The sequence below is a fragment of the Ascidiella aspersa genome, chromosome 9, assembly GCF_963924565.1.
Source record: "Ascidiella aspersa chromosome 9, kaAscAspe10.2, whole genome shotgun sequence".
Lineage (NCBI taxonomy): Eukaryota > Metazoa > Chordata > Ascidiacea > Phlebobranchia > Ascidiidae > Ascidiella > Ascidiella aspersa.
The window spans coordinates 13,644,026-13,671,479 of NC_139455.1; the positions used below are offsets into that span (position 1 = coordinate 13,644,026).

A 27,454-nucleotide genomic window follows, 5' to 3' on the forward strand; every position below is an offset into this window, starting at 1 on the left:
GTTTCTAATTCTTTTCACAATTAGCCCTTTGTTGCCAACCTTAAGTCGTTGTACTGTACTGTCAATACCAATTAGCTTCAGTAAAAGATGTAGGCCTGGAACCCCAAACCAATGGCAACAGATCTCTGCTTATCGCTCATTGTTCCTTGACGCGTTTATAAACAATATAAAAAAGTTTCAAAACTCGAGTAAAACACAGTATCGGACATTTTTAAGGAATATATATTTCTCCTACACTGGCATGGTCAGTTCCTGTAAAGTAAAATACATATATATAGCAATAAACCTCAAAGTTTATTTATTACATAACAAGACGTTAAAATTTTTCCATTACAAATGATATCTACACGGCAAACGGAAAGGTGAGTATAGACCATTAAAAGAACATATTAAAGAAATAAATGGAAGATAGTTTGAAACACACTTGGAAATTCAAATAATATTCAGTCAACCTGATCTCTAAAGTGCTTGAAGCTAGATTAACACGATTTGAAGAAACACTAATATCACAGTAACAATGAAACACAGGTAGTAACACATAGAAAATATAATAAAGGTAAAGTAATAACTATAACACTTGAACAATTAGGAAGAGTAACTCAATTAAAGTAAAATATGAACATCCTGGGAGAAATAAAGTAACCAAAAGCAGAACGCGTCTATTTTGTGACATTTTAGAGCCCTATAAACGTTCGTATAAAATTTAGAAAAACATTAATTTAAATGGATAATAATATATGTTTAATAATAGTAAACATCGATGGCATTTAAAGTATTTTGTCCTAAAACCCAAAAGTCTCCTTAAAAAATCAACTTTGTTACTCGATGGCGACATCCAAACCAAGCATTTGCATCAGTTCAAAGTAGGAATATATGAAGGGGCGGTTGACATTTTGTGTCTTGTCCAATCCGTTTGCTTCCAACAAGAACTCACGCACAAACTTAAGTTTCTCTTCCAAGGCCGCCTGTTGTCTGAAATGTAGTTGTTTTGTGTTATTAGGCCTACTGCTATTCATGAATTAGTGATTTCATTGTTCCAATGGGGGGCGTGGCGTTGCTTGCACAATGTGCGCAAAATTGTGCACGCGAAAATGTACCAAAAATGTGCGCACATTTTAAAATGTCTTGAAAAATGTGCGCACATTTTGTGCACACTTTAGCGTGCACATTTTTGCGTACATTGTGCAAAACATCTTCGCATCCCCGTATCCATTGTTCTTCCCAAAATCAAAGGAAAAAAATGAATTTCCTGTGATCCACTTTTTACGTTTCTTGCTATCTGGGGTCACGTCATAAAATAATTTCAAAAATATATGACAGATAGATTTTATATTGATTTGGAAGGTTTCACTACTAATCCCTTTGCATATTTACTTTGCTTTGATGAGCGCCTGAATCCTTGCTCTTTCCATGGCCACTTTTGCTTCCTCTTCTTCGCGTATTCTTCTTTCCTCCTCCCTGATGCGACGCTCTTCAGCTTCTTCTTTCTTCCTCTGCTCGTATTGGAGCCTCTCGCTTTCTTCCATCTCAGCCAGCATCGCTTGTTCCTACACAGTTTTATGAAATTCTGTTTGGGAAACTTCAGTAACGTTATTTTATCTAGACAAGTCCAACTCTGTGAACCTTATGCAAGTTTAAAATCTACAAAAGGGATTCCCAAAAGTGAGAACTTGAAAGGCTAGTGCTTAAATGGTTTTAATAAGGAATCAATGTGGATGCTATTATTTAAGCAGTGTTTTTTTTAAGGTGTTTTGGGATTTCTCCAGCGGTTTCCCAAAATTTGGACTTGCAACTAATATGGCTATTTTTTGGTATTTAAATGAAACACTTGGGGTCTCTTGAAACTACTTAGCGGTCATCCAAATCAAACCTTAAAAAAAACCCTGTAAGTAAGAAGTTCTGCATAAATAAGCTAAAAAATATATCACCCGAATTTGTTGGGTTAAAGATATCAAGACAGTTGGCACAGAAGACTTTTTAACACTGTGAAAAAAGTCAAGGCACCATGGGGACCATAGTCAAGAGACGATAATGTAATTTCAGAATGTTATTGTGACATTTTGGTCGTCTAATTGGTTCATAAAGGGGCAAAAACACATCGGTTTATTTTTAGGGAAACTTTCTAGCGTTGCTGTTAACGCATTTCAGATTCGCCGAAAAGAACACCAACGGGATAATGCCAACAGCGACGCAAGAAAGCATGCACTTTTATACCACGCAATATCCCAAGGTCATCGAGTCGAGTTTGGTGCCGCGTCTGTAATAGCACGAGTCCGACGACAGAAAAATATTATTTTGTGAATCCTGTAAATATTTACCAGAAGCGTGCTATCAGACTGCTACAGGCACCTGCTCAAGGACTAGGCTACAGTCATTCACTTCAAATTCATCGCAAATTGAGTATTTCATCGTGTTGTTGCTCGAATTTTTTCTTTTTTTCCTTTGTGTTTTGGCCTAAATTGTACTACAAGCGTTCGACGCCATTCACTCTACAGAAGGTACTTCAATTATTTAGCGATTGCAACGTAAGTGACAGCCCTCCAAGTCCAACACAGAATTTCAACAAGATAAACGCACTGTTTTTGTGATTTAGCGCAACTTTGTACGGAAATTCTGTGCAGGAATAATCTGTAGGCCAATTAACATCACAATTTTTCGTTTTTTAAATTCATTTTTACACTTAGCGCGAACGCCGTGCCTACGTTTTCTTGAATATATATAATTAGACTTTTTTTAATTGCATTAAAATCCTCCATTAGTCCCTGATTGAGAAGAAATATATCATACCGTTAAAAACATACGTTTTTACAACCCAATTATTAGAGAAATTTAGTTTTTACGAAAGTATTAGCGTAAAATGACGTTATGAAAAGCGAAAATGTTTTTTCGGACAAAATCTTGTTTTTAAAGTATTTTGCTGCAAGATAGTTTAATATTGATTACAACAAAATAAGGTTTAATACTAACAAAAAATGAAAGTTTTTAACCTCCCACGACAGTTGTTAAACATGCTTGTTTACAATGTTTACCTCCTTTCTGCGTTCTTCTTCCTCTTTAGCCTTTTCCAAAGCAAGCTGGCGTTTTCTTTCTTCTTCCTGATGTTTTTTTTTCTGAAGTTCCTCCATTTTGCGACGGTATTCCTCCTACACAATACAAATACATGCCTAAAACATGCCGAATAAGTAAAACAATAGGTATCGGTCGACTTTTTACTGTGCAATTGATGTAACTTCTATAATAAACTGGATGAAATATGGGGCGTTGCCCAGGTTTATGTTTACCAGTTTATTACAACACGCCTTAAACTTGAATAGATAAAAATTCTTCGGCTACTTGCGTTTCCCGCAAAGTAAAGCAATTACCATTGCAATAAACGCGATATTTAGATGGCTAAAGTATGAAAATCCATTCGAAAAAAATGTTCAAAAACCAACTATGCCTAAATTAGCGCGTCTTAGCTATACAACCATGGTTTTCGATGCTAGTACTAAGGCGAAAACGAAAGCTATCCACAAACTCAAAACCCATGAAATACCATTTTTAAAACAATTTATTATTGCATCGGTTCGCATTACATAAGTTAATCTTGGCCGCTCTGTTGACTTGATTCTATAAAAAGGAATAGGAGCTGAGCAGGGATGAATCCCGTTATTTCGTTTGAGGGTCAAAACAATGGTAAACAGGTGACGCTCTAAATAAATCTCGTGCGCAAATATGCAATGGAAATCAAGCAAAAAAACATTCAAGGATAGGGCAACAAAATCCTTTGCCCCTTTGATGTCGGCAAACTACCGTGGACAGTGTTCCTATATTTTTACTAGGTGTGCAGGTGCCCAAAGGATCAAAAGGAGGTCATTGGGATACATATTTTAAACTTTACTGAAGTAATCATTTGGTACTTAAGATATAATATTTAAATATACTTGAAAAATAGTGATGTTTGGGATCTAATTTTTTGCCTGCGCACTTCTCTAAAAAAGAGTCCGGAGGTGTCTAAGCATTTGCGTAAAAATACGCTTAGCTCGAACACTGGTTAGGTCAGGTGCTTATAAGTTGCCAGTATCTGAGGCCACAACAATATTGGCGCATTGTTTGCGGGTCACACACAGTACGTTATATGGGTGCTAAGAAAAGGAGTTGGCCAAACAATATAAGTACATATTATGCTGTTTATCGATCACTTATATTTGATCAATCCCTTTTATGCTATGCGAATATTAAAAAAGGATACGTTTTTTAATTCCCGGTTAAACGCCACATATTGTAAAAAACTGATAAATACCCTATTGAACCTGTACAACGCCGAGTATCTAGTCTGGAGTACTAAGAAACCAATGCAATATTGTTAATACGTATACCTGATGTTTTGTCGGTACCTGTTGTTTACGTTCTCTTTCCTGCTGTTGAAGAAGTCTTCTTTTTCTCAGTTCTTCTTCTTCTTTTTCGCGCTGCTTTTCTCTCTCAGCTTCTTCTTTCTTTCGTCGAGTATCCTCTTCTCTTCTGCGCCTTTCAGCATCTAATTCCTCTCTGGGCGACAGATAAACTCCATAAAGCGATTGCATATTCGTTTGAGGTACTAATCTCATTACAATGTAAAAAAATGTGATTCTTAGGCGATTGTGAACCACGTAATTTGACGAATCTTTGTTGTTTGTATTTGTTATTTGTAGTTGCAGCAATGGAACCGTATAAAACTAAAGTTCTTAGGACCTACTTCATTTGCTCTTGTCTTTCTTGCTCTTCTTTTTCCTTTCGAATTTGGTCCTCTTTTTCTTTTCTTTTTCTTTCGACTTCTTGCTTTCTCCTCTCAGCGGCTGCTGCTCTTTTCTGCTCCCGCTCCTGTTTAGCAGCGAGCTTTGCTTCACGCTCCGCTGCATCTTCCGCCGATTGTACGGCGGCTTGTGACGAAATCTCTGTCCCGTCTGTAACCTGTGGTCGTTACAAAGTAGAACGATTTATAGTCGTGGATATAATTACAAAAAGCCAAGGTTTCATGGTAGATTAAATGTGTCCCAGCGAAATAAATAGGAAAATAAACCGTTTTCACGCTTCCTGGCCGAGCACTACTCATATTGGGTATCTTTACCTAGCGCAGCCAATATACAGAAACAGTTCGAACGGCGATTTTGTTTCCAGACAAATATTTTTTTTTATAAAGTCTTTTTTCTGAAATAAATTCTTTAAAACAGACTAAGCCCCAATAAGGAACTGTGCTTATATTGACGTATAGTTTAAATAAACGAAAAGTATATATATATAATGTTTTGGAAGGAGTCGTGTCCCCGCTAGATTCACCTCACATTTTATACGAACAGGAAACATTAGTACCTCAGATATTTGTGACTTGTCGTCATCCACCTTAATTTCTTCCGGTGGATCTGGGGGCGGGGTGGGGGTTGGGAGCTTAGGGGTTTCCACTTCTGGTGTTTCTTCAACCCGAACGAAATCGTAATTGTCTTCCGGGCTGCATGTGTAAAGTGTGATTTCTTTAATATTTTTAAAATCTAATAAGCTACAAATTAAAAATGACACCATTTCCAGCAATTTTAATCATGTTAACCGTAATCCAAAGGGAAGTGTAAAAAAACATTCCAATTTTACGTTTTTCTTCTAAAATTACTCACGTTTCAGCCGGAAGTGGTGGAAGATCATCTGACTCATCATCAATTTCCTCTGGCTCTGGACTAATTTCCGTTTTTATTTCTTTACACATAAAAAATAAGTAATTTTCCTATGCCATTTACCAGAAAAGAACAAAAAAATAGTAAACTGCACTATAACTATTCAGAATTTTACATTGCAATTGTTTTCAACAAAAGTGAATTCTTACTGTATGACTATACAGAACAAAAAAATTACCCCGCGACTTTGCAATTTCAACCTCTTTATTAACATGAGCAGATACTTTTGTTTCTGTTGTAGCTTTATTGCTAGACTTCGTTGTATCATTAGATATCTCTCGCGACTGAAAAAACAACAACAAATTTTTGACAAAAACAGTAGTAATAATAATGCTATATTTTGTTTCGACAATAATTTGTGCATATTTGGCACCAGGGCTGCGGATTAAAATGCGGACTTGTCAGTCGAATAAGATTACTGATATTGCTTAAGATTACTGATATAAAAACCTCACTTTACAAAAAAAAACGTGATTTTCGTAAAACCGTGATTTTCGTAGCAGTAGGTTTGTCTTATTTTTTGCGTTCGATGTTCCGAATAAATAAGTTACCTGAGTTGCTTCAACTTTTTAACAAACCGATTATTTTTACTTTTTATGTTCAAGCATGCGTTTGGTGTTCAGTGCGCCATTTGTTATCGTACAATGGTCACGGTTAGCGCATACGCAACAGGTTTGCCACCCCTGGATTAAAATGTCCTAACCAACAACGCATTTAAAACTATGCATATATTAAAGTAGATTACCTTTTTCTTTTTCTCCCTGGTCCCTTTTTTAGAGACGGGGAGTGATGCGATGGATTCGGTTTTTTCCTCTGGGGTTGAGGCGACTCTTGATTCCTCTGGAACTTTCTTTTCCTTGGGTCGACCGGCAAGGAAGGGTGTTTCTAAGAGATATTGATTATTATGACATATATTTAAAACATGAGCAACTTACTGAGAGCGCCGTCCGCTTTGGTTATAAGACTGTGTTAATTTTATTATAATAAGGAAGATAATAGACATTTTACATAAAAGCGTATGTAATTTTTTGCCGACAAATTAGACCTGGAAAATGAGCTCCTAAATTCTATTTGTTTTTTTTTTTAATAAGGATAAAAAAAAAACAGTCTATATATTTAGTGAAATTAGAAAAGTGAATGAATTCCATATCGGATACAAGTGTTCAGTTTACTTGACTGTTTCTAAACATACTTTTTGTCAATCGCTTAAGCGTTGCTTTTTTAATAAAACGTCGTTAATTCTTGTCGTAAAAAGTGGTCTCACACCTGGTGTTTTTGCATTTAGTCGTTTATCCGGTGAACTTTGCGTAGCATCACGTTCCCCTTCTTGCTTGCTTCTCTGCGATTTCGATTTAACTTCAGCTTTTCGAACACTTTTCTTTAAAAGTAAATTAACTTTTTTCAACAAAAAGCGAGTGTTTATACCCGGAGGCCAAACCGCAGCATGTGGCCTTTAAATCGGTTTTATACGACTGTCAATTTTAGGTGATATTTAAGTTTTTTTAGGATTTCCGGGGTTAATTTGCGTGTAGGCTACTTAAGTTTCTTGCTATTTTAGTAATTTAGGGCAGAAAAGTTTTTGTCGCCTTACTCTTTAATGTGTTTATGCTAGAATATCGTTGCATATTTGCGCATGAGACTTCTTTCATGGCAGTTAACCAAGTAAGAAATGTGTCTCTTGGTCTCTAACTGGTGGGCCACTCCTGGTTTATACAAGAATTTTATAATTTCTTTTTCAAGCAATTCAACCTTAAGGCAACCCTATACGCATAAATACAGAAGTTGGCAATGGTTTGTGTGACATACAAACAGCAACTTTGGTATATGATTGTAACATAAAAAAATAAATATTAGCGATACCTCAGTTGTCTTGGTGTCGTCAGTATGTTCCGACATTGCGGCCACACTTTCACCATCGTCCTCGTTACTAACAACTTTACCTAGAAATGGTTTCAATTATAAATAGAAATAAAAATGGAATGCCTTTCACATCAGAAAACAATTAGAAAATGTATTTTAACCAGTATGGCTGCTTTTCTGTATGTTTGTATTAAATATTAAATAAAAAAAGGAATTGGACCAAACAGAAAATTGCTCACAACAAATAAAGCACTCACACAGTCTTTAAATTATTGATTTTCTTTAACTTTTGTGTTACCTGTCTTCAGTCACATTAATGTAACACTTTGAATAACATTTATTCAATAAGAACTAAATTGCATTATAATAAAGATTAAGCCCGATGTCACAACTTTATACTATATATATATTTAAAAAAATAATAGCAAAAAATAGAAGATAGTGCATTAAACTGTATTATATTGGTGGCGCTAAATCGAATAAGTATGGGTAGAAAAATAATTTGGTCGCGCTGCAAGAACCAGAGCAGTTGCGTGTACATGATAACACACGTAGGAAGCACAGTGGTTGTACGATAAAACCGCCTAAAGCACCAGAATATATTCCTTATTGGTTGCTACATTGTTCGACACGATATTCAATATTTATACCTAATTTACTAAAGAAAAAATCTGCACCACTTGGTATAAAACAATTGTTTCGCTGTTGAACCGAATGAGTCAGGGTCGACTGACCTTTTCTTCTGGGACCTTTAGTTGGAGCTGTAGCTTGCTTATTCTTAGTTGCACCTTTCGCTTTGGGTTGTTGCTTTGACAACTTGTCCGACTTGACAGATCCGGCAGTTCCTGTGGTTTGCTTTATGGAAGCCAACTTACTTTTGCCAGGAGAGCTTTGGTCAGTGGCAGCCTGTAGAGCAGTAAAGTTTAAATTATGTCACATATTGTAAATCATATAACGGGCCTTCAAATATTAACGAAATATAAAACTACGTAGACTGTCATAGGCTCAGTGTGATTTGGTGGATAAACGACATAGCACTGTTGCCTGCCGCATCCTTTTCATACATACAACTGTATGCTTGGGGTAATGGGGTATATATATTGTGTATGAATGTCAAAATTAAATGTAACCATTTCCTGTTTTCTTACGTGATGTTAAATAGCGTCCTTACCTTGTTCTTTTTATCTGGGATGGTTTTGATTTTCTCAGGTTCGACCAGCGGGCGTGATGCTTGGATAAGGGGTTCCTCCACTTTGGGATCGCCCAACTTACCCTCATATGTGGTTACGTCAATGTCAAACTGAATGGAAGCCTGTTCGGCCTGGATGTCAGATCTATAGATGGCACATTTTAAATGCGTAAAACAACTCTGTACTATATGGTAATAATGATTTTTAGAATTAACGGTTAAATAAAAAATAACATAAAGTAAAAAAACTTTTTTCAGGGGTTCTATAGACTTTAAATACTAACAAATCGAGTTCCTCGTGCGTTTAATTTATATTAAGCCAACTTAACACGTAGACAAATATAACTATAAGCAAACTACCTGTCTAACAATGAAAGACACACACAAACATATGTGTTTAATAACATCTGTGATCTAGCCCCTCGGAAGTTGCTTTATGACCAACGATTACGGCTTCCGTATCAATAGCACGTTGGTCATAAAGCAACTTCCGAGGGGCTAGATCACAGATGTTATTAAACACATATGTTTGTGTGTGTCTTTCATTGATTGATACGGACTGATGATCCCCCAGTGTGAAGTTGCTTGTACTAACAAAATGTGCAAGTATTGGCGCATGGTTGTTTCTCGACTCGTTCCTCTCTGAGCCTGCATAGCTCAGTTGGTAGAGCGACGGTCCCGGCTTGACCGGAGGTCGTGAGTTCGAACCTCACTGCAGGCCAGTTGTTTTTCTGGCTTGCTCTGCTTGCATCATAGATCGACAGATTCAGCGAGTCTGCGATGGCTTTTCGGTGTACTATTGAGACGGAAGCCGTAATCGTTGGTCATAAAGCAACTTCCGAGGGGCTAGATCACAGATGTTATTAAACACATATGTTTGTGTGTGTCTTTCATTGATTGATACGGACTGATGATCCCCCAGTGTGAAGTTGCTTGTACTAACAAAATGTGCAAGTATTGGCGCATGGTTGTTTCTCGACTCGCTCCTCTCTGAGCCTGCATAGCTCAGTTGGTAGAGCGACGGTCCCGGCTTGACCGGAGGTCGTGAGTTCGAACCTCACTGCAGGCCAGTTGTTTTTCTGGCTTGCTCTGCTTGCATCATAGATCGACAGATTCAGCGAGTCTGCGATGGCTTTTCGGTGTACTATTGAGACGGAAGCCGTAATCGTTGGTCATAAAGCAACTTCCGAGGGGCTAGATCACAGATGTTATTAAACACTTATGTTTGTGTGTGTCTTTCATTGATTGATACGGACTGATGATCCCCCAGTGTGAAGTTGCTTGTACTAACAAAATGTGCAAGTATTGGCGCATGGTTGTTTCTCGACTCGCTCCTCTCTGAGCCTGCATAGCTCAGTTGGTAGAGCGACGGTCCCGGCTTGACCGGAGGTCGTGAGTTCGAACCTCACTACAGGCCAGTTGTTTTTCTGGCTTGCTCTGCTTGCATCATAGATCGACAGATTCGGCGAGTCTGCGATGGCTTTTCGGTGTACTATTGAGACGGAAGCCGTAATCGTTGGTCATAAAGCAACTTCCGAGGGGCTAGATCACAGATGTTATTAAACACATATGTTTGTGTGTGTCTTTCATTGATTGATACGGACTGATGATCCCCCAGTGTGAAGTTGCTTGTACTAACAAAATGTGCAAGTATTGGCGCATGGTTGTTTCTCGACTCGCTCCTCTCTGAGCCTGCATAGCTCAGTTGGTAGAGCGACGGTCCCGGCTTGACCGGAGGTCGCACGCAAATTTAATCTCGCAGTTAGCACGCAAATTAATCTCGCAGTTAACAATATGGAAAACCAACTTCACGAAAACAAATCACCTCTTTCTATCAAGTAAGACACTGCTGTCTCTGCTGATCGGCGACCTCGATGACGTTGACGATGCAGATGTCGTCACACTTGAGGCACGACTTGGCGATATTGACTGAGGCTGTAAACGTTGGTCGTTGTTTTAAAATAAGATTTCTTATGTAAGGTAAGCAGTCAATCTCATTAAACTCTCAACGTGCCAGTAAATAAATTTTGGTCACATGGCTGCAACACTAAATTTCGGAAAACTCACCTAACGACGTACCTCAATTTCTATATAGGAAACAAGTCAAGGGTAAAGTTAAAGTTCAAGCTACCAGTAAGTTAACCAAAGCAACACTGAAACATTTAGCAATTCAATTATTGTGCAAAAATCACCAGGTCAACGACGAGTTGGTGCTTTGGGGGTTTCGGCTGATCTTCAGTTGGACGGGCCACGGTTTGCTTTTCTGCTTTAGCTTCAGATGTTGGTGCTTTCACGCGTGGCGAGTTCTTTGCTTTCTTTGTCTCGTCGCTGGTGGAGGTGAGTACGGAGCTGACTGTGTTCGAACTGCGACGCGACCTCACTGAAATATCGTCCAGGCTCAATTAGTAGGAACTTGGCAACCATTCTCACATATTATGCCTTTTAATGTGCGCAGATGTTTTTTTGGTAAACTCGATACTTCCTACAAAGGTAAGTTTATATATAATAAAAACACAAGTTTTACACTTTCATGTTGTTTTAAAGATATCTGTATAAATATATATTACAATAGTTAACTTACTAATTTACATATTGCTATCTTACCAATATGAACTCCTGACTCCTTATCATGAACGACTTCCACCTCACTGGGATCAATGTCCGACTTTTCTAGTTTCTCGACCACATCACCTTCGAACTCAAGGTCAGACGCCTCGATCCCAAGGTTTGAAGCTCTTTCTTGAATTTTGTTGACAAATTCCTCCTAGTTAGAAAAAAAATATTTGCAAAGTCGCCAGGAAAAATATCTTTCATTACTAAGCATTATGACTATTCTCGCGAAAACGAAATCCAATTGGGTATGTGAGGCTTTGAACCAACCTTGGAGCAGAGTATTTATAAATAGATTCAAAACTTTTACAAGCCTGTTTAAAAACATATCTTGATCTACAATTTACATAAATAAAGCTCAAATTTCACGCTCCCCAAAACGGAATAAATAAGTTAATTAGTTCGGCGGTGATTGCAAAAAACGTTACGGAGAGTTTTCTTGTTTAACATATTAAAAATTGTAGCTATTTACAGTTTCGAACCTGTACAGATGATATTGAGCTTGCAACAGAGCTGGCTGACTTTACAGATCCTGATGGCACAGACAATTTATTACTGATTGCAGGAACAGAAGACACAATTACTTTTTCTTGCCTTTTATCTTGCCTTTTTCTGTCAACCACATCACTTACCTGTAGAAATAAAGTTGGTTAAATTGAAGAAAAAAATAATATATAATCCAACCCTTTATCAACGAGATAAATCGTTTATCAACAACAAATTATAAAAAAACGATTTTTTATCGCACACTTACATTGTGACGTTCATCTTTCGAAGTGATCTCAGTGGTATACTTCACTTGGGTATCCTTAACAAAAAAATCAAGTTCAACATAGTTTTACATCATAGATTAAATAACACGAATGGATATTAAAGCAAGCCTTTTTAACTTTTAATTCAAATGTATTGAGAGTTTACAATCGCACTCAATAATGTATTTACACAGAATTATCCAGGTTGGTTAATATACCCTAATAACATATTACTTACAGCATGAATAAAAGGGGTAAAATATCATAAAACAATAGGCCTATTCTGTCTCATTATGTTCTTTATCACTGTGTATTAGCTAAATAGTTCACTTCAGGAAAATCGCTTTGTTTAAAACAACAAATTTATTAAGTTAAATCCCAACAAAAGTTTGTAAGTGCCAACCTCCGAATCTTCGACCTCCTCCTCTTCCTCAAAATCAGATTCTTCCTCCACGCTTTCTTCTTCTTCGTCATCCTTAATAGTTTCGTTCCAAATGGCAGCAGCTTCGTTGGCATCCTCGCCCAGTCCGCTTTTCGGCCGTTGCTTTTTTACGACGATTAAAGCCACCTATTTAGGAACTAGGACTTAGACACAGAATAATTCAGAATAGTTTGGACAATTGTGATAATGTAACAGAAAACATAAAATTCGTTTTTCGGGCCATTAAGACACAAAGTGACATCATAAATCAAGAAACAATTTTTTTAATAAAAAAGTCACCGTTAAGTTATGCTCAAAAAAGTCAATTCTAATCTTAAGTTAGTAAAGAACCAATAATCGTAAACTTACAAAAATATTCGAAACACAATAGCGGGTCTTTTATTATTTAAAGACGTGTCAAACTCGTTTTTACAAATATAAGCAAGGTCTACCGACCTTTTGTGCGTGAGCAGTTAACTTGGATGAGCGGCTGGAAACCGGGCGCGATTTACTGCTGGTTGCATCCACGTTAGAAGGTACCTGTAAAAAAATAAAAATAAAATAATGTTTTAACTTACCAAAATTCCATTTATGATAACTTCAAGCTTTATAAATCCGAAAACTTTTTTAATTTTATTGTTCTATTATTTTTTATTTCATTATTTAAGAGTTAACTTTTATTTCTACCTCATCGTCCTCCTCCACTTCAGGCCACGCGTCATCCTCGGTTTCCGAGACCTCTTCGTCATCCGATTCCTCTTGATCTTCTTCCTCCAATTCAGTTTCCACTTTGCTGTATTGTTCGTCTTCACTGACGTCACCATGAGTGAAAGATCGAGGCTTCTCGTCTGCAGAAGATTCTTCCTGCTGACTTTGTTCATGGAAGGTCGATTCCTTTGATTTTACACTCTTTGCAAAGGACACGCGACGTGCTTGCGTGAGTGAACTAAACAAAACATGTAATTTGGCATTCAACAATTTGGAATTTCAAGCAAATAATTTACAAAATACTACAAAAACGATTATATAAGCTAAATTGTATTTCTGGCATAGGTGTTTTAAACTCAAATAAATTTTTTTAGGTTGAAGTTTTTTTTATAACATTTGAAAAATGTGCGATGATTTTCGTTCAGGCCTAAAAGCTAAAATCATATACTCTACGTTTGACGACTACACCTAAAAATCGACGTACAAATTCTATTTTTTACATTTCTATATTTAAAAAATTAACGTCTACACCGGCTGCTCTTTCCGCAAGAAGTAACAATTTTCTATCGTTTAGCGCAAACTTTGGAAGTAAATGTGCTAGCATGTTTGAAAAGGACATATTCAGCAATCAGTTACCCCAGGGGAAGTGAAGTACTAGATTGATCTGATATTAACTTTGACTTATCCAGCGACTGGTCCGATGAAATGTTCGACTTCAAATGCTCCGAGTAGTCTAAATATACAAACACAGTTTATTTTGGCTTCACCAAATAAATTCCTTAAATTGGAAAGCAATAACTTTTGCCGATGCCCACTGACCTTTGGTGGCCTGTGATATTGTATCTTCATAATCTGTATCGCTGAATTCCCTGTCACTTGATTTGTTAAGCGACCCACCAACAGGGACAACCTCCCCATCAGGCATTTTAAGAGAAGCAGCCACACTCCTTCCTTTTCTCATGGCAGACGGAAGACTTCCGCGGGTGCTGCGACTCTGTTCGAAAAACATTACGCTGTAGTCAAGATTTTTAACTTTAAAATTTGGTAACTTTTTAAAACAAACCAGTTTTTAATGTTAGAATTTTTTCAAACGAACAGTACGTCTACCTTTTTGGTCGAGGTTGACTTAAGAAACGACGACGACGACTGACTTCCTGGTCCAGTGGCTCCTTTCAATCCTGAATGTTTATGACAAATATACAAGGTTGTATATGTGTCGTTAATTTTCAGGCAGAAGTTGTTAAGCCCTGGGCTTAAAATTGTTATACAGCTACAGCGCGCAGTAATTTAATAACACTATCATCCCTTATAAGCAGGGTTACCATACCGTGCTTATTTCTAAGATTTGTGCCTATTTTTGGGCGCAGTGTCTTAGAAAACGCAAATGTGCTTATTTCTAAGAAACGTGCTTATTTTAGAGTTGTGCGCTTAGTTTGTCTTATTTTCGTTTCTAAAAGCGTTCTTTATTAATTTTTTATTTATATTTACCAAGTTATTTAACCCAGATTATAACAGTAATGCATTAAATTACATAATAACAATGGATTGTGATTGTTTATTCTAAATCTAAAAAGTACATTGTAGCCTATAGAAGTGTGGTAGGTTGCTTTAGCAATCAAGTAAACTTTAGGCTTGACGTGAGGACTGGCTTTTTTGTGTCAGTATAGACAAAATGCTAAATCAGCCCAGAGGCTATGGAAAACACAATGTTACTAAAAAAAAACAAAAAAAATTGCTAGATGCATTACAGTAAATTATTCAATGAATAATTTTATTACAAGCAATACTCCGCCAAATGAACCAAACTTAACTACCAGGCAGGGTCAGAATTAGGCGTTTCATGCTGCCAGGCACCACGGTTTAAAAGGTGTATACTGTATAGGCTAACTGGTGCGCTCTGGCGCAAAAAGATTGACAAAATTTGGATTAAATAAGGGTGGTTAACTTGCCAATTTCAACCTAATAAACGCATTTTTTTGCGCTTCGCGCGATTAAGCTACGTTTTGCGCATACAAAAATAGTTGTTTTTTAAGTTTTTATTTTATTCCTGGATCTGTCCCTGATCTTTAGTAGCGTGCTTGTTTTTTTAGAGTAGCGTGCTTATTTTTTGGTCTGAGCAGGTGGTAACCCTGCTTATAAGCATAAGCAACACAAAATAACGTACAACAATGTGAAGAAAAACAGTGACCTAACAGCGATTAAATTCGAGCTTGACTTTATCGTGCGTCTACTATGCATTAGTCAAGCTACACCTTAGTCAAGAGTGTACATGAGTAAGATTGTGGTTAGCATACCGTAAATTGGCGCATCTACTTCACTGATGGAGTCTGCTTTGCTGCCACCATGTAAACTAGACTCCTTTTTCAGTAGCTTAGAAGCTGATGAAAACATGCAAAAGAAATGCGAAGAAAACATGCAAAAGAGAAAAAAGGTAGTATCTTGAATAATGTAAATTATAAAGCTAATTAAAAAAAGCCAACGAATGTTTGGGAACACTATAAAGTTTTCAAGGTTGCTAACATTTGAAGAGTTATACATTACTGCATTGTTTTTACCTTTTTGGGACTTCAAACTTGAAGAAGTTTGACTCGATTTGGAAGCAAATTCCCGGTTTGACAATTTTCGTTGTGTTGATTTTTCCGAAGACTTTGTATCATCGTCGCTATTGTTAGAGTCATCATTTTCGGAATCTTTGCCAAGACAAACGTAATTAGTTTTACTTCATATTGGTTTTCACAGAATGTAATTAAAAGTCATACCTTAATTATCTTGCTTACGTTAACAAATATGATTTAGCGGCGTGTTTCGACTACTGGAGTAAAACTACACAGAAAGAAACCCGTTAATGGTATTTTTTGTCAAATGAATTACATTGATTAGTATAGATCATCGGAGTGTGGATTAACAAGTCTAATATTATTACTATAAGATGCTGTACAATGTACAGCACGAGCTCGCTGCTAAGTTCTTAAACAGATTTACACATTGTGGATAAAAGCTGTTTGGTTTGTTTGATAAAAATAAAATCATATTATGGTAGGCAGTGTAAACACAACTTTCCCGATTAAGTGAAGAGTCAGTTATTTCCATTTTCCATTATATATATTTTTTCCATTATATTTAAATATATATTAAAGTTTTTGCTTACACAATCCGACATCTGACCGAAATGCCTTTACCTCGATGGGGTGGGAGTTTCCCGTCATCTTCGTCTTTACTAGAGCCATTGTCATCATCTGATTCAATGCTACCCGATCGGGGTCTTACGCCAACAAAAGTGTCGCGTTGACTTCCAGAAAGTGAGCCTGAAGGTGCAAGGTAATGAGTTCCACCCAACGCTTCCTGGCGCGGTGTTGCCCTGAGTTGACTTAGCTGGATTGGAGTGGCGGGCTCAATACCAATCGAAGGCACGGGGATTTCAGACATCTGTCATTATAATAACTGGGTGTGAATATTTAGTATTCAAGGAAATTTCAAAAACAATGTGGCAATGACTATGTATTTAGGCAAACTATGTAATGGCTGATTTTATCTGACTATAAGAAGTTCAGAAATATGCCTTATCTCAAACGCTTACGTTTAGTGTTTTTAGCTGTCCTTGATATAATTCAACTTTATTGTTATGTCAATACAGGTTTTCGAGTTTGACGTAGTTTAATACTGGCCCGTTGATATGTACAATATTATTTAAAGTAATTTGGAATATAATTTTAACACCTTTGCTTCCTTCTGTTGGTAGGTTTTCTTATGCGATAAAACACGCTGTTTGTATTTCGATGAATGGTTAGAAGCAGAATGTGTCTTTTGCGAACTACTTTCAGCTTCAGAAGCACGCTGACTACCAGAGATCATTGATACTTTGTCCGGCATCGTAGACTTTACTGTAGACAAAGGATATTTTTTTGATTTTAAAACAACTTAACCAAAGAAAATGTTAACTTCATTTTAAACAACAAGATCAAAAATCTGTGAAATATGGCCATTAACATTTTTACGACTACAAAACTATGCCTTACCAAAAATACTTCGTTTGCCAAGGTTAAATACAAAATTCGTTAAATTATTTAAATAATATATGTAGCATGAAACCGAATACAACAAGGCTACTAAAGGTATTTTAGTCTTTTAAATAGTTTACAATTCGTGGTTATTGGATAAACATAAACGATTTATACATGGCAAAGGTGCTTATCACACCTAAGTTATTCGTTCTTAAATCCATTTAAAAATAGTGACATCTTCGGCAAAACCAAAAAAAAAAACCCTTAAAAGTTTGGATGAGACAACGTGCGTCTTGCGCGACACTCGCAAACAGTATGGGTACATTCATTATGGAGCAATTATTTTTCGCGGACATGTAATTATACTTAACATTTAAAATCCAGAAATACCACGAAAGCAGTGACCTAAGTCTGTTTTTATCGATATGAGGGTGTAAAAATCATAATATTTAAATGAATAACAGTGGTATTTTGCAAAACTTATATAGTTTAATATATGCTGATATAGTTTAAAAAGGTCAAAAGGTTTTTAGCTGATACATTATTTGGCTATTTACAGCTATTTAATAGTCATGTATTGGCGTTGGAAGCGAAACAGATTTATTTGGCATTACGTAATTGGCTAACATTATTATCCTACGAAGAGACTGAAAAAACAAATGTTTTTTTAAAAAAATAGCACAACGGGAATTTAAATGCCAAAAACAAAATATATTACTCGATAAAGTGGTGTAAGTGTGACATGATTACCGAAATCCATACCTAAATTGCTGGTAATTGGCATTGCACCGCCATAAAAGCTTGAGTTTTGTACTTGCGGTAATTGGTCGTCACCAGGTATAAAGGGTTGAAACAATATCTGCAAAGTAAATTCGTAAGATAAAACATGACTTTTTCGAGTACTTAAATTATTTAATTTATTTTTGCTCAAAATTGGTATTTTTTCTATTTTCAAAAACTCGAGGGCGTTTTTCTTGGAACCAATACAACTGCCTAATAATCAAATAAATAACGTAACAGCTCTAGGATAACAAATTTTACTGGGATATATTTAATCATGGGGTATTCGAATCCAATTTTGTCGTTTATATCGGGTTACTGTAAATGTTGTGGTGTAGTGTTGCGTCGGCGTTTTTTCGGGCGACTAATTACTCGCCGACAACCGCTGCCTTATCTTTATTGAACGTCAATAAATGTTATAGGGTTAGCGGCCTGTGTGTAATGCCAATTTCAGAGATCGTAAAAACGCGTTGGTCTCGGGCAAACTTAAATATATTTAAGGCCAATCATGGGCCAATATCCAGTGCAGTTACACTTGGTAGCGCATAACTGGTAGAACTATAACTTTGTATTCCTTACAGCATATTATTTGACTGCGTAATAAACAGATCACGTTTGCAATAAAGTACAACTAAAACACAACAGCGTGAGGTTTGCCAATAATTGATGTATTTAAGAAAAATAAATTTTTAAGTTGCAGCTGGTACTTCCTTGAAATCCCCACGCTGTAATCCAAATAAGTCTCGCATACTGACGGGATAAATTACGTGATAATATGGTTTCATAATATAGTTTCATCGGGAATTGGCTAAAATTCCAATGTGTCTGAAAACGTTCTGTGCCTATGGTCGTATGTGTGCAACAGGGGCGGATGCAAGGTGGAGGTTGGTCCCAACGAATATTTTTGGGCAATTTTAACTATGTAAATCAATGATCCAATAACTGTATGCCGCGGCACGTCGGTATGCTGCGAGAGATTCTCAAGTGTGCCACTGAACGTTTCGTGATTTGGAATAACTTATATGTATGCGGACTTTGGATTGTAGAAATAATTAAGTAAATGAATTGCTTCATGAGCAATTTCCGTGTATATGCCACAACCGCGATTACCAAAACGCTTCTCTTCCAGTATACTGTAAAAATGTGTTATTTAGAATCGAGTGTTTTGATACCACTATAGTGGACTTAAAGGGAAAAAGTTGAGAAAAAAATGACTTACAGAAAAATTATTTTTTTATGTAATGTTGTTGATTGTGAGTAATTAATACTTTAATTTTTCGAAGATAACGATCCAGCGAAAACAAGGGGAGAGTGACTTTCTCGCCACCACTTTGCGATATAGCCAAGGTTACGGTACCCGTTTTCCCAGAACAAATTCGTCAAGGACTTGACGGGCCGTAACATATTTCATCAACAATTTTGTTGTTAAGACTCAGAATGCTTATGCAATTGAAAATGTCTCACTATATTTCCTGGTTCTGCCCTAGGGTGCACCTACCATTTATAGTACACAACAAACATGTACAGTATAAATAAAGTCTAAATTATGCCAGCACTATGAACACAATTTGTCAGTCTCGTATTTTTACAAAGCAACACATTCTTTACAAAAAAACAAAATAGCACGTTAAGCGCTACAATTGGGTAGAGCACAAGAAAAAACTGAATGGCAGTGTGGCCAAAAATATTTTATAATTGTCAATGCTCTGATGTTATGCGAACATTCCTATTAAAACAAAAAACATACGATTAATGGTTAAATGGTCTACCTTGTGAAGGATGTTTGGGACACACAAATAAGTTCTGAAGCCAACTATGTCATACCTTTCAAGAAATCTGACAAAAGTGGCCACAGTAATGCATAACTGATGTAACTTATGATTGCAAATCACACAAACTTTCTAGCGTGACAACACTTTCAAGACATACGATTTGCAAACGTCACCTGCTTTGGGCCGGAAGATTGGCTTGACGAAGCTGACTTTGGCCCCCTCTCAAATTTGGGACCAGAAATTACAATTTCGTTGACCGGATTGATTAAATAACTACCAGATGCACCTTCCACATCATTGATAGAAGAATGTTGACTGCCTCGCTTTACAACGTACACATCTTCATACTCAATCTGAATTTAAAAAATGTTTTTTGTGAGTTTCATTATTTGCAAAAATGCACTATCATGAGTGTAAGTACACCAGTTTTGCAGAACTAGAACTAAGTCCCACTAAATATGTATGGAGCATGGTGTAAAGCTGTTACACCCTTAGGATTGGTGTATATTTTATATCAAGATTATACATGTTGTTCTTAATGTAGGTATATAATAAGTTATTATTTCTTTTAGATTTATGTCTTTAATTTTTTTATGTTCTTCATTTGATGTATCTGATGTAGAAACAAACCTTCTGGTCATGTAGAGGCTCGGTTTGGGATAAAACCCTGCTGCTGTTAACAGCTGGGGTGTTGGTTGGAACTTGTATTTCACCACCATACTTGGCATCCCGCCTAGTTATTTTTGAACGCTTTTCCTTACCACCATGCTGTTAGAAATATTAGTTATTTACATGCACATAGTTTAAGATATTAGAGATTCACATGCATCATAATATAAGTGTTTAGTTTATGTTTAGAAGTGCTACATTAGGTTTAGGAAGTATTTCAAGCTAAGTGTAACCAACAATATTTTAAAGGTTACAGAAAATATATTCAATTCAACTTCAGTATTTGACATTCAGCTCTGAAAGATTTTAATCGATAATACTAAAAGATGTGGGAACCCACTGCATATAGAAAAACTGCTAATTATGCTTACTTAAAATCTGTTTTATTTGTTTTACCAACATAGCTAAACATATATTGATCATATGCATGTAGACAGGTAAAATTATGAATAAAAAATACCCATTGGACCCTAAAAAGCAGCTGGATTGCAACAAAATATAAATTTACTTCATGCTGTGCACCTAGGCAAAATTGATTTTAACCACACAATTTCGACATTTATAATGTTAATACAAATATATGTAAATCGTCACTTTTGTAAATCAAACTTGAAAATCATAAATAATTAACTATTCAAAAGTAGCACTAACTATTAAAAGTCACAACAAAGATATATTTGTTGTTTAATTACCCACCTGAACCCCAATAATATTTCCTCGATGTGGATTTTCGATTATCACTTTGGTATCTTGGGGATGGGATTTATCATCATACACTAGTACAAAATATTTATAAAATATAACTTAGAAGTCCCTCCTAACATTGTTACTAGTAATGGTGTTGAACGGTGATATTTTTGAGCACTTGCTGAGTAAAAGTCCCTTGCAACTCAGAATAAACTTCATTAACTTGGAAAACAATTCATGAAAGTAGTGCTTTAACAATCTTAAAGATTACCCAAATTCGAGTAATAATATTTTATTTGGGTAATAATGGTCATCACTACTGCTGTACTCAATTTGTTGTGGTCAAAGGGGTTATATCTTGCTTCAAAATCTCTTAACACAATGAAATTATTAAACCTAAAAACAATAACAAGTAGATTTTGTTGGCATTTACCATATAATGTTAATATATATGTGCAATTGTGAGTGGTATAAAAACTTTTAAAAAAATCCTAGTTAATTTACTATCCCAGCTCCCAGCCATCCTGAAAATGTAGTGCTACAAAGATAAGAAGAAATGTAAATATTTATAGATGTCTACTGTTGTTGAACAATTTATAGATTTAAACAAGTAACGGCAAATTAATCTTCACTATCCAATATGACACAAAATGTCCCTGCTTACTGTTTTTGTTTATCAAATAGGTTAAGCTTGGATAACTCTAGATTCAAATGATGTAAAAGGAATAACAGAATCAAATGATAAATAATGTCATTATCTTTTCTAATTCAATGCCCACACCCAAGATGATCCATTAAGATTACAAAAAATTATAAGTAAACCGACAGGTACAGCACTCTCACCTTTCCTTAATTGGTAAGGACACTAGCTGTTACCTGATATGTCTGTGTGTAAATGAGAAATGCGAGGTCACCATTAAACAAAGAGAAACAGATGTTCAGTAAAGACAAACAAAAAGGGTAGAAAGTACTCTGTTGAACATGCTATATTACTAGCCTTGAATAAAAGTCATTGTACTATTAAGGGTTGTTATGAGTGCCCTCTTCAGCAAGCCTCCTAACGTTTTACCGTGCAAACTATCACTCAGGCGCATTTTGTTTCCTAGATGTTTTCGTGCTGACGGTATCAGACAAATGGTTTCTAAATAGGCCAAACTGTGTCACTGATGTTTATGTCACAACACATTTAACCATTGTCTGTTTATGAAGCCTGAGAATTCTAAAAGGCATTTAAAATTTAAAAAGAATCTTTTACACTACAACAGTAACAACTGAAAGGATGCTAAACCCTAGTTTAAATAGCAATTTAAAATAATAAGATCTAATTAGGTAATTAAAAAGAGATAAATTACAAAAATACACCAAGAAAACACAACCATAGGCGCCAAACATGGGTATGCAGAGCGTTTCTAGATGCCCTTGATTTCTGGCAGGGCGTCGAAAAGCCCTGGAATTTTACCAGGTTATGCATGCAATTGTTGTGTAAATTCCACTACTCAGAAAACCATAATAAGATAGCATATAATACGCTGACAGTAGCACAGTTTAGGTTTACTAACAGTGTTTACAACTTTCCTGTATTACCATGTACTGTAGGTAGAAGGCCATGTAACCTTCAAAACATTATTTTTTTAAATACACATAAACGCAATTTTTTTTGATTCAGTGTTAAGTTTTGTCCATTTCAATGGAATCTTTTTAGCCTAAGGACACTGTAAGAAAATAACACAATGCTAAAAAGTTTGTTTCCATCATAATGTGCAAGACCACAAAAGCTGAGCTATCACATTATTGATGTGATTAATAATTATTTTTGCATTGGTAGGGAAAAATGACCTGGAGTTTTTAAAGTTCGGCGCCTATGAACACAACAATATATTCAAACACGTTTAAAGGGTATACCAGAAATACTTGTTTCCATTATAATTGGCTTTTGAAAGAGGGATTCATGCTGGGCCATATCTTTTTTAGCTTGATGCTCCTCTATGGTTCTAAAATTACAGCTCTGTCAACAGTTGTTTTATTATACCAATCACAATAATTAAATTTTACTTACTCTGAATGGTGACTTCTCTCACTTGTTCTGTGCCTTTTTTTGACCTTCTCCTGTAGTTGTCCTGAAAGCAAATAAACAGAAATAAAAAATCTTCAACTAAAGTAGTTTTTGACATTCATCAAATGTAGTTTACCTTGAAGATTTTCATGGTGACCCTTAAGTTTATGGCGACGGTGATGTCCTAACCTTTCCTGTTCAGGGTTTTCCGGTGATTGCATCGGCTTATCTTGTGATGGCTTCCTTCAAATTTAATTTAGCAAACTTTGACTTTTCAAAGTTGACAGTGCTTTTTTATTTAGTTTAGACCATGGGCTACCAGTTTATTGACACAACGTCAACATTATTTTTAACAAAACTAAGAAAAAAAACTATTTTCTTTTAAATTACCATATTTTTTATTTACAGTATATAAGCACACATACCTCAATTTTTAAACAATAATTAAACAAACCTTTTAAACTCCTGTCGTTCTTCTGCAGCCACAGCAGCTGCAACAGCCTTAAAAAGAATAAACCAAAATACAATAGGTTTTCATAATCAATGTGACACCAATTGGTTTCATCTATTTTTTTTCTTAGTTAATTGTAAACAAAATAAAATTAAAAGTTTTTAGGTTACCTTTTTCTGTTCTTCTTCTTTGACTTTTGCTTCCCTTTGCTTTCTTCTTAATTCTCGCTCTTCCCTTCTTTTTCTTCTTCTTTCTTCTTTTTCTTTACGCTCCTCATCTTTAGGAAGAACCTAGAATAAAGATGTAGAATCCACAAGAAATGGAAACATAAAACTAAATTAGTAGCTGTATAGTCCCGTTACTGTCTGTTAAGACGAAAAAATAAGCACAATGCTCGGTGATGACATAGCATTTACTGATGTAATTCTTTAACACAACATTTTACATAGTGCTTCTGAGGGGAATTCTTGGGGTTAAAATTTTGACCGGCTAAAGTATTGAATAACAACATTCATAAAAAAATTAACTTACCAGAAAGAAAAAAAAGAATTTAGTATGACATTTGATTTTCAAATGTATTACAAAAAAACGTGTATTGCTCCTTTTATCAAAAGTAAATCATTTGGCAGTAAAAGCTCAAAACCAAATGAATGCTGGGAACAACAACATGCAATGAAATAGTCAAATAGACAATTTGTTAGGGCCCAAAAAAATAGGTGCTGAAGGCTAGAGTCTGTGGCAGTTATAATTAATAGTAAGCACCAAATATACCTCTTTCTCTTCTTCTTGTACTTGTGGTTTCACCTTGACAACAGTTTGCTTTGTGCGTGCAATATTTTGTTGGGTAACTTCGGTTGTAACTGGGTCAACCTGTGTTGGGATAGGAAGTTTTTGTTTAGTGTCTTCCTTGGCATTCCTTTTTTGTCTGCGTTTCTGTCTCCTGTCCTCCTTTTCCTTTTTCTTTCTTTTCTGCTCCTGCAGCTTTAATTCTTGTTCCTGGAGAAGCTTTTGCCTTTCTCGCATCTGTTGCCGAACAGGTGACTCTACCAAGCTCTATAATAAACATTAAACAAACGTGCAATTTATTTGGCTGTTATATATGAAATTGTTGCAGGAACCTAGCTAATATCGGAAAGAAATCATCAGTCAATAACCAATAATGAAAAAAAAAGTTGAAATGTTGTAAAACATATTTGTTTAGTTGACAGTAACAAGTAAAATTAATAAAAAAAACAACTGTGAACAGATAAAAATTGTACTTCTACATATTTTTCATTTCACTTGTACGTCAATATATATTTATTTATTTATTTTTTTTATTTTTTTTTTATATTTTTATTGTTACATAGTTTTCAGCCAACAAAAAGTACAAATCTAAATCATAAACTTCGCATCATAATGACAGACTATGTTTTAGAGTTAAAAAGTACCAAAATCGCCCTCTGCATATCCATCATCAGTTCACTAGCACCTGATGAAGAACCTCCTTTTTCACTTTCTTCTGGTTGCTTTTTAGTCCTAGACATCACAAGTTCTAATGTGTCTCTTATGTGCTTCTGATGTTCATGAGCTGCTATTAACAGCTCTGTAAGGATCTTTGTAAAACCAAAAAAAAACAAAATATAAAACTAAGTCCATAGGAAGACAACCCACCCATATTAAACAAAAATAGACACACCTCCTGTTTTTCCTGGGGCTTTAAGTCAGAATACGTGACTTCCATAATTTCACCAGAGTCATGATATTTCATTGCCTGAAGCTGATTAACTGGAAATGGACCCCTGACAGGTCCATCCTGCTGTGAAGGCGGTGGAACTTTACTAACTGTATCCAATGATGCCTCAGACCCTCCACCTTGGGCTCCTCTTACACTATAAAAAAATTAATATAATGCTGTTAATAACTAGTAATGTGTAAAAATAGCAATACTGAATTATCTTAGTTTGTTCAAATAGATGTCTTAACTTTTGCAGTTTAAACTTTTTTTTAAATATAGCTCGAACAACCATACCGGTAAAACTCATAGATTGGGACATTTCCAGGAGCAACAAGCATGTTTTTGGTAACTCTGTATGGGGGAGGCACAGAAGATAAGTTGTATGTTGCATTTTTGTATAAATGTGGAAGAAGGGGATTTTGTCTATAAAGTGTCTTGTCTGATATGAGACCATTGTGTCGAAGTTTTTGGAGCATTGCTGAAAAAATATATATCATGGTAACTTTTGCTACCAAACACCAAAAATGAACAACACAAAAAGATGAAGATTAATGCAAAGAGTAATAACTAATAATGAAACTAAAATATGTGTTATATACTACACTACCTTCATTCCACTGTTTTGACCAAGTAGAAATATATCTCTTAGGACTGAATCCAGGCCTTATTTTACGACCTACAACTTCTTTTGATTCAAACAGAAAGCGAAAGTATAGGTCATCTCCTTTAACGTAAAAATAATAATTTTACAAATAATATTTTTTTCTTATTTAAAAGTCCAAACCTTTCTTTCTGTAGTTTGGCTTTTGTCTCCCATAATTAAGGACAGCCCAGCTTAAGTCATGACATGTCTTTAGTATAGGTTCCTCTGTTGCTTTTTCAGCATTATCAAGGATGTGAAAATTATGGTCTAAAGAATTTTCCTAAGATACAAAAAATAATGACACATTAAAAAAATAATTTAACAAAGTAAACAATTCTTTCAATTTAATGCTATTCATTTTTATTAACCACACCTAAATAATAGGGTATTTAACTAAGCAAAATGTTCTGCACATTTAAAAATACTATGACAATATATAAATACTATTACTTTAACTGTGGGCTTTACAATTCTGTCGTCTTCATCATTTGTTTTGAATGCAAGTTCTTCCGAAAACAGAAGTAGAGCACCTTAAAGTATTTTAAAAATTTAGATGGAGCACAGAAAGAAAGCTATAATGTTAAACTGCATTCAAGGGCTAGCCATACAAAAGTTCTCTAGTATATATCAAAAATAAAATGAAAATAAAAAAAATCATATTTATTCATCTTTAATGATTCTATGCCACATCCACTAAAAAATATGCAGACAGCATGTCAATATTATTGGCAAGTATTTTTTATCCGATCGAGTACAGACTGGTCACAGCCAACTGGCGAATGTAAATTTTATTTTAATATCACTGTTATTTGTTATGTAAAAAAAGCTTTCCTTTACGATTCATAGCAGGTACAGGTATACAGTATAAATTAGCTAAAAAATAACTTTTACAATGGCACAGCTTACACAACAGAAATTAATTGGTACAAAATAACCAATCTACATTTTAAACAAAATATGTTAAATAGGCAATCAGTTGTTAAATTTACACAAATTTAAAATAAAACATCTTTACAACCTTTTCTGGTCAGAAATGTTTTGTGCAGGGGAACATTTCCTTTTGTGGTATCACCATTAAGACCAGTCTGGCGATGAAATTGTTCAATCTACAAATAAAAGTTGTCAAAAAATTACAATTACACACGCTATACAACATAGCCTATTTACCTGTTGTTGATACTTTGAATTCAAATTGTAGTAATCTTCAGGCTCTAAATAAACATCCAGTCTTTCTTGGCCATTTTTTGTAATCTAATAAGAGATTGTTAAACAGTGTTACTAGTTGATATATAATCTATGTAACACAAATTAGGCTCAAGCCTACCTGCCCAACTCCTTTAGATAACAGGGAAAGTGGTACAGATGATGTTGCCATGTCATTTGGTTAAAAATATTTATATACCATATCTTTTACAAAAAATAATATTTGTGAAACCTAGGAAGTTCGGACTACCTTAATT

At 35.4% G+C, this 27,454-nt stretch overlaps 1 protein-coding gene across 2 annotated transcripts; it reads right to left on the reverse strand.

The window, feature by feature from the left end:
* Positions 1–287: 287 nt before the first annotated feature.
* LOC146133084 (uncharacterized) lies at positions 288–27,454 on the reverse strand. Of its 2 annotated transcripts, XM_083396521.1 has the most exons (47): positions 27,319–27,454; positions 27,162–27,245; positions 27,013–27,100; positions 26,451–26,524; positions 26,136–26,274; positions 25,959–26,075; positions 25,646–25,829; positions 25,313–25,505; positions 25,065–25,229; positions 24,406–24,687; positions 23,805–23,924; positions 23,638–23,684; positions 23,320–23,426; positions 23,187–23,247; positions 23,033–23,121; positions 21,140–21,219; positions 20,405–20,542; positions 19,948–20,127; positions 17,985–18,081; positions 16,939–17,102; positions 16,401–16,647; positions 15,777–15,911; positions 15,516–15,599; positions 14,329–14,399; positions 14,041–14,215; positions 13,858–13,954; positions 13,201–13,459; positions 12,970–13,053; positions 12,496–12,660; positions 12,095–12,148; positions 11,823–11,972; positions 11,335–11,494; positions 10,923–11,110; positions 10,556–10,665; positions 8,713–8,875; positions 8,276–8,447; positions 7,542–7,621; positions 6,948–7,059; positions 6,427–6,566; positions 5,860–5,965; positions 5,625–5,703; positions 5,329–5,464; positions 4,715–4,929; positions 4,377–4,527; positions 3,030–3,143; positions 1,375–1,547; positions 288–972 (listed from the first exon to the last, which is right to left on the reverse strand). In XM_083396521.1, exons 1-47 carry the CDS (start codon positions 27,367–27,369, stop codon positions 819–821), a joined length of 6,234 nt encoding a protein of 2,077 aa, XP_083252647.1. In that variant the 5' UTR covers positions 27,370–27,454; the 3' UTR covers positions 288–818. The 2 variants fall into 2 exon arrangements, with proteins under 2 accessions (XP_083252647.1, XP_083252648.1); XM_083396522.1 differs by lacking the exons at positions 288–972; positions 1,375–1,547; positions 3,030–3,143; ... (2 more) ...; positions 5,329–5,464; positions 5,625–5,703 and having other exon boundaries at positions 5,783–5,965; positions 26,445–26,524.

Coding starts and splice junctions, on each gene's coding strand:
- LOC146133084 (XM_083396521.1), bottom strand. CDS start 27,369: ATGGCAACATCATCTGTACCACTTTCCCTGTTATCTAAAGGAGTTGGG. Junction 25,506..25,645: donor CCAATCTATGAGTTTTACCG/GTATGGTTGTTC, acceptor ATTTTTTTATAG/TGTAAGAGGAGCCCAAGGTG. Junction 25,230..25,312: donor AGCCCCAGGAAAAACAGGAG/GTGTGTCTATTT, acceptor GGTTTTACAAAG/ATCCTTACAGAGCTGTTAAT.